Source organism: Crotalus tigris, unplaced genomic scaffold (assembly GCF_016545835.1).
Source record: "Crotalus tigris isolate CLP2741 ecotype Arizona unplaced genomic scaffold, ASM1654583v1 scf7180000024115.3125172, whole genome shotgun sequence".
Lineage (NCBI taxonomy): Eukaryota > Metazoa > Chordata > Lepidosauria > Squamata > Viperidae > Crotalus > Crotalus tigris.
In genome coordinates this window covers 1098332-1111762 of record NW_024100392.1, presented here as the reverse complement: position 1 = coordinate 1111762, position 13431 = coordinate 1098332, and the positions used below count along the sequence as shown (strand labels likewise).

At 42.7% G+C, this 13431-nt stretch overlaps 2 protein-coding genes across 3 annotated transcripts in view; one reads left to right on the top strand and one right to left on the bottom strand.

Moving 5' to 3' along the window:
• The window catches only part of CMSS1 (cms1 ribosomal small subunit homolog), a 208267-nt gene that overhangs the window by 16324 nt on the left and 178512 nt on the right, over nucleotides 1-13431 (top strand). The window lies entirely within an intron of this gene.
• The window catches only part of FILIP1L (filamin A interacting protein 1 like), a 107435-nt gene that overhangs the window by 14373 nt on the left and 79631 nt on the right, over nucleotides 1-13431 (bottom strand). Inside the window, exon 4 of one of the 2 annotated variants that reach the window (XM_039322453.1) lies at nucleotides 9049-11797. In XM_039322453.1, the coding sequence (XP_039178387.1) occupies nucleotides 9049-11797 (2749 nt within the window). Of the gene's footprint in view, nucleotides 1-9048; nucleotides 11798-13431 lie in introns of those variants that run through there. The other variant, XR_005554143.1, reaches the window with a different exon arrangement.

Sequence of the window (13431 nt, the reverse complement as noted above, 5' to 3'; positions counted from 1 at the left end):
GGAGCACTCACAAATTCTGGAGGCAAGTCATTCCTAGGTTTTTTGTTTCTAGATTGTTTTCCTGCTTTATTAAAACTACCTACCTATTCTAGTTTCTAAAAAATGCTCACATCTTTTGCTTCTTGATATGCCCTCTGGCTATGGTTTCTGGATTTTTTTTTTTTTTTTTTTGCTGTTATTCTGTCTCTCACTGTTAAAATAAACCTACCATTAAAATTATAGACTGACCATTTCTTTGTCAGTGGGCAAACGTACAAAATCAGCAGGGGATTAAATCATTTTTTCCCTCACTGTACATGATCCTATGCAAAGATATTGGCACTTTAAAGAGTGGCAGACATGTTATGTTCACATTTCATAGAGTATCTTTTTGAAACCAGAGCTTAAGCCCAGGATAGCCTTAATATTTATGTCCTCTTTTCTGAATTTGTCCCTACAATTCTCCAGCATGATAGATGTAGCATCCACCGGCGGGTAATCTCAGCCTTCCTGTTCAGTTTAGACCAGCGGTTCTCAACCTGTGGGTCGTGACCCCATTTGGGGTCGAACGACCATTTCACGGGGTTGCCAAACAACGCAGTCCGCCATTTTTTCCCCTTTTCCTTAGCTGTGCTACTCCCTTTTATTCTATTGGCTTTTGAAAGCCAATAGAATAGACTCTCTTGAATAGAGTCTAATTCTATTGGCTTTCAAAGCCAATAGGAATTGTCCAGGCTGTCTCTGCCCTGCTGAGCCCTCCAAAAGTCCCATTCTGCAAACGGTGCTGCAAATTGTCTGCAGCGAAGGCAAGCTGTCTGGAAGTTTCCACCCCTCCCTGCTGAGCAACTACTAAAAATGTAAGTAAAAGAGGGCCAGGGGTGGGAGGCCGGTGGGCACAGGGAAGGTTGCTGGTGTGCGTGAGGCCTGGCGGGTGCCTTACCTCCCTTGGGCTGGGCCAGCTGGTGGCCCAGCCGGTGGTTGGCCTGCTCCGTCTCTGCCGCTTGCCAGCTACGCCTCGGCCGGCGCAGGGGGCGGCACCACACATGCGTGGCGCTCCCGGGCAGGGAAAGTCCTCAACTTATGACCGGTTGGGTAGTCCTCGACTTACAACCAGTTGAAGTCGTGGTATTAAAAAGGTTGAGAACCACTGGTTTAGACTAAGGCAGAACTTTAGCCACGCCTCCCTTGGGCGGTCCTTTCCCCAGTTTTGTCTTAGTCTCACATCAGTAGGACACAATTTTTGTAGCTCCTCAGTTAGGCTAATTCAAACAAAGGTTGTTTAGGATAGAAAGAAGAATTTTTCTTTCAGAATTCCCTTTATTTATTTGATAGCTGTGATTGTTCAGGTTAGAAGGATTTTAGTTTGGTGTTAGGGCTTTGTTTCCAGGAGGCCTGCCTGGCCTCGGGATCAATTGGAGCCACGCAGGAGAGTTCGGAAAGTTAGGTTTCCCCAGCTGATTTTCGCGACGACGGAGGTTTCTGGACGAGCAAAAAGACGCGGTTCCATCGTCGGTGTTTCGGGCAGCGATCGGAGTGGCCGGCCTACCTCGGCTGCAGCCTGCCTACCTCGTGGCCACAAGGTTCTGACAAGAATCTGACCTCAGCGAGGGCTGCGCAGCTTAACTGCAAGTCTTGTTGCCTTATATACTAAGAAGGGGAAATAGAGAGTTATTTGTTAAGGTTCCCTTGGGCTCCAGAGCAGGAAGGAGGCTTAATTGATATTCTCTCTGAGGTCGCCATTTTGGGCAGCAAAGAGTCTAGCGGCCGCCATTTTGACCCACACTCTGGGTATGGCCGCCATCTTGAAGGAACGTGGATTGAGGCCTAGATCTGGCCATTTCTCTTTCAAGTAGCCTGCTATGCTAGGCTTTTAGCGGGGTTTCTAGAAGATATTAAATATCATTATTCTATAAGGATTCAACAGAAAGGAGGTGCAAGCCTCATTAGAATTTTGGAAGACCTGTTCTTATTAGCTCGCGGCGCTGTGTCGCAGGGCCTAAGCGGACAGTTCTAGTGAGCTGTCTGGCTGTTTGTCATTGCGGTTGTTCAGGGCGTGGGAAGCTTCCCTCCCGGACAACTAGATCTGCGTGCTTTTACCCCCACTCCTGGGCATCACCTGTCTGGAAGGTCCAGTGCGCAATGGCAGATAATGATACTCCTCAGACATTGCAGGGTTCTGATGTTCCCCCCGCACAATCTAAACACAGATCTTTTGATTTGAGCATGGGGGGGAAAGAAAAAGGCTAAGACCAAGCATTTGGCCACTAAAGAACCCTCCAAGACTGCTGAGCAAGAGGCCTCGAGGAGACATCTGGCACTGGAGAGAGAATTCTCCAAAGTTCAAAGGATCAGATCCAGCGAAACTGAAGTGGTTCCCCCTGCTTCTCTGGATAACTCACCATTTGAGCCCCTACTGGTGCCGTCTTATCAGGCTCCCAGAGCTTGGTCTCCTCAAGGGGGAAATGAACAAGTTGGTCTCCTTCCTCCTATTCCTCCCACTCCTCCACCCCCTCCTCCTACTCCTTCGGTTCCTTCTGCTACTATCACTCCACAGGCTCCTGAAACCACTGCAGCTGGTGTTGGTTCCGCAGAGCAGACCTTATAGGCACAACAATTCCAGACTTTTATGCCCCAGGCCTTTGATCAATTTATGTCATCTTCCATGGGACAAAGGTCTTCACAGATACCGCCTCCTCCACCCTTGTCCGTAGGTCACACTGGGCAGGTCCAGTCAGCGGGCTCGGGTATTTCTGAGACTTCGTCTCAGCTAGGTGAAGCTGAGTCTGTGGACCTGGAGACAACTGACATCCCTATGTCAGAGGATGAAGAGGTGGCCCCGGATCCGACTCCAACATTGGGTCTTTTTGATCCTTCTCTTTTTAGGTCACTATTGTTAAAGGCTTGCACCATGTCCAATTTGGTTACAGAGCAGGAGCCTAAACCATCTACCTCCGCTGCTCAGGAGTCTAATCCATTGTTTGCGGTATGGGTGGTGGAGGAAAAACAGGTTCCTTGCCCGGCTGTTTTCTGCACTACGGTGGAGAAACAGTGGACTTCATTGGCCACTCTACCTCCACCCAATAGCATGGAAAAGAAACTGTTTAATGTCTCATCTGCATTTTCTTCCCTCCTAGAGGTACCTACAGTAGACACTCCCTTAACCTCACTGTTCTCCACATTCACGATTCCTGGAGATATGGCGGAGGCTCTCAAAGTGGAAGATAAAAGGTTCGAGTTTTCTCTCTGCAGAGCTCACCAGGCCTCAGCCTGGGCAATCAAGGCGGCAACGTCCTCGTCGTTTTTCGCGAGGACTTCCATTATGTGGCTCCGTGAGTTACAGGCTCTAATTCCTCCAGATCAGGTGCGTGTACAACAGACCTTAGGTAAGCTAGTGGCTGTAACGGAATATATGGCAGATACATCCCTACACTCAACCAAGTATTCCGCTAGATCTATTGCGGCCACGGTAGCATCACGCAGATTGTTGTGGCTCAAACAGTGGAGGGCTGATCTAAAATCAAGGTGGCGTCTAGCTACAGACACCTACAGTGGTACTCAACTGTTCGGCCCGGTCCTGGAACTGTACCTAATAGAAGGGAAGGACAAGCGAAAGTCCTTGGCTCACCCCTCCAAGAAGACGGATAGGAGACCCCAACAGGAATTTCGCAGGCAGTCTTTTCGTGCCGGAAGTTCTTGGGAATGGAGGCAGCCCTTTCGAATAGGGCAGTCCTGGGATTGGCCCAGAGGTTCCCAATCCTTTCCCCCCAGACAGGATCGCCAACAGGACCACCAAAGTTCAGGAACCAGGGGTCAATTCCAAACCAAGCGTCCCTTCAGAGGAGCTGGGGGCCGCCCATACAGGAAGTCTAAGTGACACCAAATTAGATCCTCCTATAGGTGGTCGCTTAGCTCTGTTCAGCGACACTTGGGAGGTCACCAGCAATGATACCTGGGTAAGGGAGACCATAAGATTCGGTCTAGCCCTAGAATTCAGATCCATTCCCCTAGACCACTTCATTCAGTGCCCATCCTCAAGGCACGCAAGCAAGGCCGAGTTAGTATCCAAGACTATATCCCACTTGTTAGAAATAGAGGCCATAGAACCAGTACCTCTGGACCAAAGGGGAAAGGGTTTTACTCCATTCTGTTCGTGGTCCCCAAGGCCTCGGGGGGTTGGAGAGCGATTTTGGATCTGAAGGGACTAAACTACTTCCTAACTTACAGGAGGTTCAAGATGCAGTCCCTCAGGTCCATTCTGGCCAGCATCAGGCAGGGAGATTTCCTCTCTTCCATAGATTTGACAGAGGCTTATCTTCATGTCCCCATCCGACCCCACCACCGCAGATTCCTTCGGTTTTGCCATGCGTGCAGACATTATCAGTACAGGGCTCTATCCTTCAGCCTCTCATCGGCTCCTTGAGTGTTCACGAAGCTACTGGCGGTATTAGCGGCCCATCTCAGACTGATGCCGGTGCGAGTACAATTTTATCTGGACGATATAATTATCCAGTCCAATTCATTCTGTTCTGCCCAAATAGATTTACAGATTACAATAGATGCACTCCAGACGCACGGCTTCTCCGTGAATTTCAAAAAGAGCCACACGACTCCGACCACTCGGATCTTACATCTAGGGGCAGTGATAAATTCGAACCTATGCAGGGTTTATCTCTCCCAGGAACGCAAGGACAGCATCAGATCTCTAGTTCACAAGATCCAGAGAGAGAAGGTAGTTCCACTTGTCCAGCTGTCTCAGCTGTTGGGAAAGATGGTCTCATGTCTGGGAATAGTGCCGTGGACCAGACTTCACTCCAGACATCTCCAGTGGTTCCTACTCCCTTTCAGAAGCGGAACGTGAGTGCATCCACATGGAAGGTGAAGGTTCCACACCACATACTGTTGTCACTCCAATGGTGGGCGTCGGCAGCTATACACAGGGGGTCTCTTTTCAAGGAACCTCACAGACTCATACTGACCACGGATGCCAGCCTGTTCGGATGGGGCGCACACATACAGACACACATGGCACAGGGTCAATGGTCCCAGTCCGATCTCGCACACAACATAAATTGGCTAGAACTCAGGGCAGTACACCTGGCACTTCGCCAATTCTCCAACATAGTGGCAGGGAAACACGTCCTGATAATGACAGACAACGTCGCAGCCAAAGCCCATGTCAACAGGCAGGAGGCTTTGGCACTGGGTCTGTGGGCAGAGTCCAATCTGGAATCCATCAGCGCAGAACACATATCCAGGAAGGCAAATCGCCAAGCCGATTCACTAAGTTGGGCAAGCTAGACCACTCGGAGTGGCACTGGGATCTAGCCCTGTTCAGGAAAATATCAGACAGATTCAGACAGCCTAAGGTGGACCTGTTTGCTTCACCAACAGATGCCCAACTACCCAGATACTTCTCGTCACGGGGGGCGGAGGGAACGGATGCTCTTCGCAGCAAGTGGCCCAGGGGACTTCTTTATGCATTCCCTCCACTTCCACTGATCCCAGCGATCATCTGAAAACTTCTCCTAAAACAGGCAGAAGTAATCTTACTGGTCCCACACTGGCCAAGGTGACCGTGGTTTACCGACCTCGTGGATCTGTCGATCTCCCCGCCGTGGAAGATCCCACCAGATCGTATCTCAGTCAGGGTCAACTCCAACACCCAGAACCACAGTGGCTTCAACTAGCCGCTTGGCACTTGAGCGGGAGAGCTTGTCTAAGCAGTCCTATTCATCTGGAGTGATTGCCGTAATTCAAGCCTCCAGATGTCCTTCAACCAGTAGGATTTATGATGCCACGTGGAAACATTTCTGCATGTAGTATAGCACACTGAAAATTGACCCTCTGGCAATCACCATCCCGGTCATATTAGAATACCTTTTGGAGGGCCTGAACAAAGGACTGTCTCATAATACCATTCACAGACAGATTGCAGCATTATCCACTATGCTCGCATGTGAAAATCAGGTCCAGTTATCACATCACCCGGCAGTTATGGCCTTCCTTAAGGGAGCCATTAACACTAGTCCCCCTGTGGTTCCTAGATATCCCACATGGAACTTACCAAAGGTGCTACAGGTCCTCACAGGGTCACCGTTTGAACCCATTAGATCTTGCTCACTACACTTTCTTTTCTTGAAAGTAGTCTTTTTGGTAGCCATCACATCGGCAAGACGTATTTCGGAACTGGCCGCGCTTTCGGTCAGGAGTGACCTGTGTATTTTTCTGGATGACAGAATGGTCCTCAAATTGGATCCTTCTTTCATTCCGAAAGTCAATACCTGGTCCATAGGTCTCAGGATCTGGTTCTCCCAGACTTTTGTCCCCGACCGTCACATCGCCTGGAAAAGTTGTGGCACACATTAGACGTGTGCAGGGCTTTGCATCACTATGTGAAGCGAACTTCAACATTTCACAGGATGGAGGCACTGTTCATGTCCTTCCAACCTTCTTCCATGGGTCTGAAGGTGTCATGTTCAACCATTGGAAGATGGATCAGGGCGTGCATATCTCATACATATAAGGTCAACATTACCGCTCATTCAACGCGTAGTGGGGCCACGTCCACGGCCTGGTTAACCCAGGCTTCTATTGAGATTTGTAGGGCAGCCACATGGTCTTCCCCCTCTTCATTTATAAGACATTACAAACTTGATAAGTTCGCTGCAACAGATGCCTCCTTCAGCAGAAGGGTCTTGCAGCAGGTAGTTTCTACGCACAGATCACAAGCCTAGACTTTCCCTCCTGGCAGGGACATGGGTGGCTTTGGTATATCCCACCGGTGGATGCTACATCTATCATGCTGGAGAAGGGGCGTTGTCTTACCTGAACGCCTTTTCTCAGCATGAAGATGTAGCATCCACGCCCACCCTTAACAGTTACTCTAGGCAGGTGTAATTACAGGAGGAGCAATTGTGTCAGACTTCATGGATGCTTCGTCTCATCAAAACTGGGGAAAGAACAGCCCAAGGGAGGCGTGGCTAAAGTTCTGCCTTAGTCTAAACTGAGCAGGAAGACTGAGATTACCCATCGGTGGATGCTACATCTTCATGCTGAGAAAAGGCGTTCAGGTAAGACAACACCCCTTTTCAGTTTCAGTTGGTTTATGTGTTCAGGGTTGTTTGTATTCATTTGAGCAATTAGTCAAGATATGGAATGGGGTATTTTTTTTTCCAAAACTAAAACTAAAAACCAAGAGTTGAACCAATAGAAGAGAATATTTGTAGCTCAGAGTTTCAGACATTTCATTACCCAACTAGGTAACATCATCAGTCTGCTACCTAGTTTATTAATGAAAGAAAACAGCCAAGTTCACAGAGCACCAAAGAACCCATAATTTACAGTTCTAGCTATGCCAAATCACATTCAAGATCTGCTTGGTGTATATTTTATTCCTAAAGCAGTCAGCTGGATGCTTCTGGGAATCCCAGAAATGAATGCAAGTGCAGTACTTATGATCCTGGAAATCATATGCTCTTCATCATTACTCATTTTAAGTCACGAAACTTCATTTGGCTGTGATGTTCTGTACTTTGATAGGACAGAGTGCATCCTTTATTTACTTGAGAATGCTTGCTTTTAAAAATTCTTGTGGATTCTTTTATAAAGATGACAAAATATCACTATTTTTCTTTTTAGAATTGTCATCTCATTTGTCTAAGGTCTGGAGAGTCAATTTATATCTTTGAGAATTAGGATTGCTAACAAAGTGAATATGGGACCAGAGCTCTGCAGCAGAGTTCATACTTCACAGGCAGAGGTCAATACCTAGCATCTCCAGTTAAAAAAAATCAAATACAATATGATTGTATGGCTCTTTGCCTGAGACTTTAGAGAGCAGCCTCCCCAAGTGAATGATATCACATCCTTGACTTCACATCAAGCAGGAGTGATAGCCATGATAGCAGGGAAAATGAGAGTTGATTTCCAACACATCTGGAGAACATTAGATTGGGAAAGTCTGGTGTAGAGAATACTGGCCTAGATGAATAAATAATCACATCTGAGATAGTTTCCTATATTCTTAAAAATATGGGGTAAAATAAATTACTAACTTTAAACAACTTGGGTACCATATCTTAATTTATGTTTAAAGAAAAATAAGCAGGAGAACATCGATTTTTCAAAAGTATTTTGCTAATTTTGTTTTGGTGGATTTTTTAACTCCTTACAATTACAGAAAACATTTCATATATAAAATCTTTAAAACAGCTTGTACTGAAGGCTGTTTTTTTTAAATCACTAAGAGACTTATATTGTTCTACTCCGATCTTCCAAAACCAGTTACCTTCTTGACATTTCAGGCCAATTTTGGGTATGATGTCTGGAAGTTCTGGGACTTATAATTTTTACTTATCTATGAGCACTGGGCTAGGAAAGATTGCTTAAACCAGATAATCAGTTTGTTCAAATTATACCTAAGCAACCATCTGGCTCTCAGGTTATTCTCTTAACTAGTACACTGTTATGGAGTCTCATTTAAGTTTATTATCATTGTTTAAAATACATGCAATTTTATATAATGCTCAATCTGAAAGTATTTATATGTAAATCCACAGCTAATCCAGTCAAGTAAAAAGATCAACAGACTGACTAAATATTAATATCTGGTTAAAGATTAACCGATGTGACTAAAGACTAAAATAAATATGTAAGGTTTACTTGAAATAATACACACATACAAGAATAAAAATAAAATGATTTCTGCAGGTTAGAAAAATATTGACTTTTATGTTAAATTTTGTCAGTGAAATAATTGCAAGATAATCTAATGGTAATAGTAACAATATAAATACATGAAGTTGCATTTATACAGATACATATCTAGGTATCTAACAGAAGATACTTAACTGAACAGATGATAATATAGTAAGTGCACAATTCATGTGATTAAAGAGACAAGCCAGCAAGTTAGTTTTGTATCCTGTTATTGACACATGCAAAGAATTTGCCCCAATTTCTCATTAAGGTTGTCCCAAAAATAGTCTTCCTGGGAAAGAAAGCATACATCCGCAATAGTGATATGTATGTCAGCAGAATTAGGAAAAGTCAGCGGTAGACACTACTTACTGTAATTTGTGACTGTCGGGGAAGACTTGTTGCACTTGGTGTAATAGTGATGCTGCTGGTGATTTTGTTGACAGATTTATTTGGTGTTCCATTTGGAGTTCTGTTATCTTGCACAAGAGTGCAAGGATTATTGTTTTTTACAGAATTAGAAATAGTTTGTGCATAAGGATTTCCTAAATGAATGTGTATTTTATTATCTTCAGTAGTTATTACATTAGAATTAGAACTGTTGGATCTTTGAAACTGCGCAGATGATTGCCTTTCAGGCGATACTTTGAAGACAGTATGCTTGTCAGCCATTTCCAAGGACACTGGTGAAAGTAACTGGTCTGGGGAACTTTCACTTGTCAAAGCCAAAGGAGACCTTGTTCTTTCAGATATTATAGAACCACATGATTCAGGGGCTTGAGATCTAGAGAAAGTGGTCATAGTAAGAGGTGCCATGGTTCGATCTTGAGCTGGGTAGACATCAGGGACTTTAGATTTTATAGGAGTTAAAGACTCATTTTGAATGATAGTTATCCTTTGCTTTGATGTGCCACAATTGGGTATCACAGCTGTACTAGTAAAAGAGTGAGAATTCCCTGAAGTTGGGCTTGTTATTTCAAGCATGGCTGTATTTTGCTCATGGTCTGGAGTCACCTTTATATGAAGAGGCTGGCCTGGTGTGTGGCTTAAAACTAAATTTCCAGGCTGAATACAACTCCCATTCTGCTTGGCATAAATTCCTCCATTTTGAATGTGGCTTTCTTTGGACTTCATCCATGGGATCCAAAGTTTGCTGTTATTTGCTACATTTGCAATGGAACTATTGTATTTGAAAGATATCATTGGTTCATCATCATTATCATCATCTTCATTATCGCTGTCTTCATATAAATGTCCATTTATGACAGCCCGTTCCAAAGGAACTAGACTCTTGTAATCAGGTGGTTCATTATCAGCTGGTTCTGTTTGTACTTCCTTGGAGACAACTTGTAAGTCAGAGATTCTCCTTCCATTGAGACTTGGTCGCAGGCTCTTACTGAAACGCCTATACCTCTCCAGTTCTTTGTTAAGAGTTTCCATTTCTCTGCCTAATTCTTTGTTTTTGTTTTCTTGATGAGTAAGTTTCTTTTGCAAGACTCTCTGGTCTTCTCTTAAATGACATATTAAATCTTCTGTTGCCATATATTCATGAATTTTCTCCTTGAGTGCATCTACTTCTCTTGAAAGATGACCTGACTTGGCTGTTTCTTCCTTGAGTTTTCTGAATAATCTCTGCTCGTGGTTGCATTCTGTTTTTTCTGCTAACTTATACCGTGCCAGTTCTCTCTTCACTATCTCAAGTTCCTCTGATAAAAATCGGGCTTTGTCTTGTTCATTTACATATCTGCGTTCTAAAGATTCAAATTCATCTTCAGTTTTCATGAGATCATCTTCTATGGCCTTCATTTCTTTAAGTTTATGTTTCAACTTCTCAATTTCCTGAACTAGTTCTTTAATCTTGTTGTTTTCTTGCTGGAAATTTGGGTTAAGTTTTGTTGTCTCCTTAAGTTTATTTTTAAGAAATTCTTTTTCTATAGCTTCTAAGGACTGAAGCTTTTTCCTTAGCAAATTCATCTTGGAGGAAAGATCATTTCCCTTCTCTTCTTCTGTTTTCAGTTTGTTTTTCACTTCATCTCTCTCCCTTGTAAGGTTGGACATTTTTTCTTCAGCATCATTTTTAAATTTTAATGCTTTCTTACTCTCTTCAATCAATTTTTCTGTGACTGACATAACTTTTTTTTGTTCCAACTGCAGCTGTAAATTTGCAGTTTGTACCTTTTCTTCCATTTGTTTTATTTTTTCATTCATTGTTTTCCTCTCGTCTACAAGCATTACAGTTAATGATTTCAGTTTAGACAGATCTTCCTTAAGCATGAACTCTGTTTTTTCTAATTTATTCTCAGTCATTTCAAGCTCTCCTATGCGAGCTTTTAGGCCATCAAGATCCAGTGACAGCTGCTTTGTTAATGTTTTTTCTTTTTCTAGGCTACATTTTAAAGAGGAACATTCCTGCTTGCTCTTGGTGAAAGCGTCCTCCAGTTTCTCAACCTCCATAATTCTCTTGTTGAGTCTATCAACTTCTACTTTAAAATTTTTACTTTGTGTGGTTTCTTTTTCTAGTCTCTTATGAAGCTCTCGGCATTGCTCTTCCAATTTTATGAGTTCCTCATCTTTTCCTTCCATCTCTAGGACTCTTTTCCGGAGCACCTCCACTTCAGTCATAAGGGTAGAGTTTCCACATTCCCCTCTGTTGATTTTCTCTCTTAGATCTTGCAGTTCTTCTTCTGCCTTTCTTAAGGATTTGTTAGTTTCTTCAAGTTCATCAACCTGTCGACTAAGAACTGTTAATTTTAAGCGGAGATGACGATTTTGGCTCTCTTCATTGGTTAATTTGGCCATTGTAGCTTCCTGTTCTTGGGAAATCTTTCTAATTTGTGTTTGAAGTTCTCCTTCCAACCTGAGCGCTTTCTGCTCCTGTTCTTGGGCTTTTGATTCTGAAATGGAGAGTTTTTCATGTGCTTGTTCTGTAGAGGTGGTTAAATCTTGAATTTGTTGAGTTTGTTGACTCAGCTTTTCTATTAATCGTTGTTGTTCATCCACTACGATTAAAGTGAATGATTTCAGTTTTGTTAGTTCCTCCTTTAGTTTGTTTATTTTCTTGCAATTTTCCTTTTCTCTGTTTGCTTGATAAACTGCATCTTGTTCAAGAAGCTTTTTTAATCTGAAAAAAAAATGAAACAGTTGTAAAAATACTTAGAATATTAATAGAGAATTGTGTGCTGTACCAGGAAAGAAAAACATCCAGCAGAAGGATTGCAAACCATTTTATATCACTACCAAGAAAGCTATATAGATGTTTTCATGATGTCTTGAGAAACCAACCTCAATTTGAGGGAGACTTTACCTTACATCTATATATAAATATGTGTCATATTTTCTTTTGAAAATTTCAGAAACGTATATATTAGTTTTATAGGAATTAGGTAGCTTTTTCTAAACACAAAAACAAACAAAAATTATTTACTGCATTCACCTTCCACTAAAAGACCTATATTTTGTAATCTGTTCCTTTATCTATATAATAATTAATTTCTTGGTGTTGTGCCTTGAAACTACTATTACAATATTTTAAAGTGAAGGCATTAAATAGGAGCTCCAGGTAATGTAAGATGGCATGGATCATCTTGATTTCTACATTTTATTATTCAGATAGAGCTTTGGGATGAAGAATGTATTAATGCCTTTTGTCATAGATACTGATTGGGACCTTCATGAACCCTAATAAAATGGGCTACTGAATCATATTATATTGTTTTACAATTTTTGTCTTAATGAATGTGAAAATACTGCTAAACTGTTGCTTTTTCTTTTACTTTCTCTTGATTTAAACACACACACACATGCACAGGCACAGGTTTGCGCATGAACGGACACAGAGAATTTTTTAATGGATCAGTTGGAGCTTGTTATAAATAAATATAAAGAAATGTCTCTACAGCCAAGAAATCAGTGAGTCATAGGTAAGCAAGAAACAGGTGGTTTGGGCAATAAAAGGCATTCATACTTGTTTGTGAACGCGATATTTTTTCCATTAAACTGATGAAAATTCTTAACGTCCACATGCTTTTCATAAAACAATTGAATTGATAAGTAACCAAAATAAATGTACTCAAGTGGAAATCCTAACATATTGTACATTGCTTATGTTTTTTTAAAAACTAGTTCAACATCTGTGGTTTTAATTTTGGTATAAAATTGGGAGTATTCCTGGAAGAATTTTGCCATCCTACTTATTTCAAAAGAAAATTCATTCAGGAATAAAAACAGGGAGGATCTTAACATGTTGGAAACATTTTCCTTCTTAGTTAAGAAAAAAGATGATGGAATTAAAACCTGGTGAGAATAAGTAGCTACTCTTGTACCCCTGAAATACATCTGTTTTAGAAAGAAAGGAACTTATGTAAAATCACTTTGTAAAGGAAGCATAGATGATTCAGTTTAATTCAGTAGCTAGTAGTATGAAAAAGAAAGAAAAATATTGAGAACTTCCGGTGGATAGCGTCGATGATGGCGGCTACCTTTTAGCCATCCTCCTGGGAGAGCGTGAGAACCGTGGAGTGCAGCAGATACCAGCTGTCCCGTGGCTCGAAATCCCCCTCCCGGGCGAAGGGGGGGAAGAGAATCACCCGAATAGAGGTAGAGCCTCTCAAACCCCCCAGGAATTTTTTTCTTGGGGGGTGAAAAAGAGAGCTCCCTCGGAGTTCGGGTTGCCTCCGCCTCCCAGCTGTCTTTGTTCCTTTGGGAACAAAGCAAAACGCTGCTATCACCTCCGTGCTTAAAGAAACTTGGTGAGTT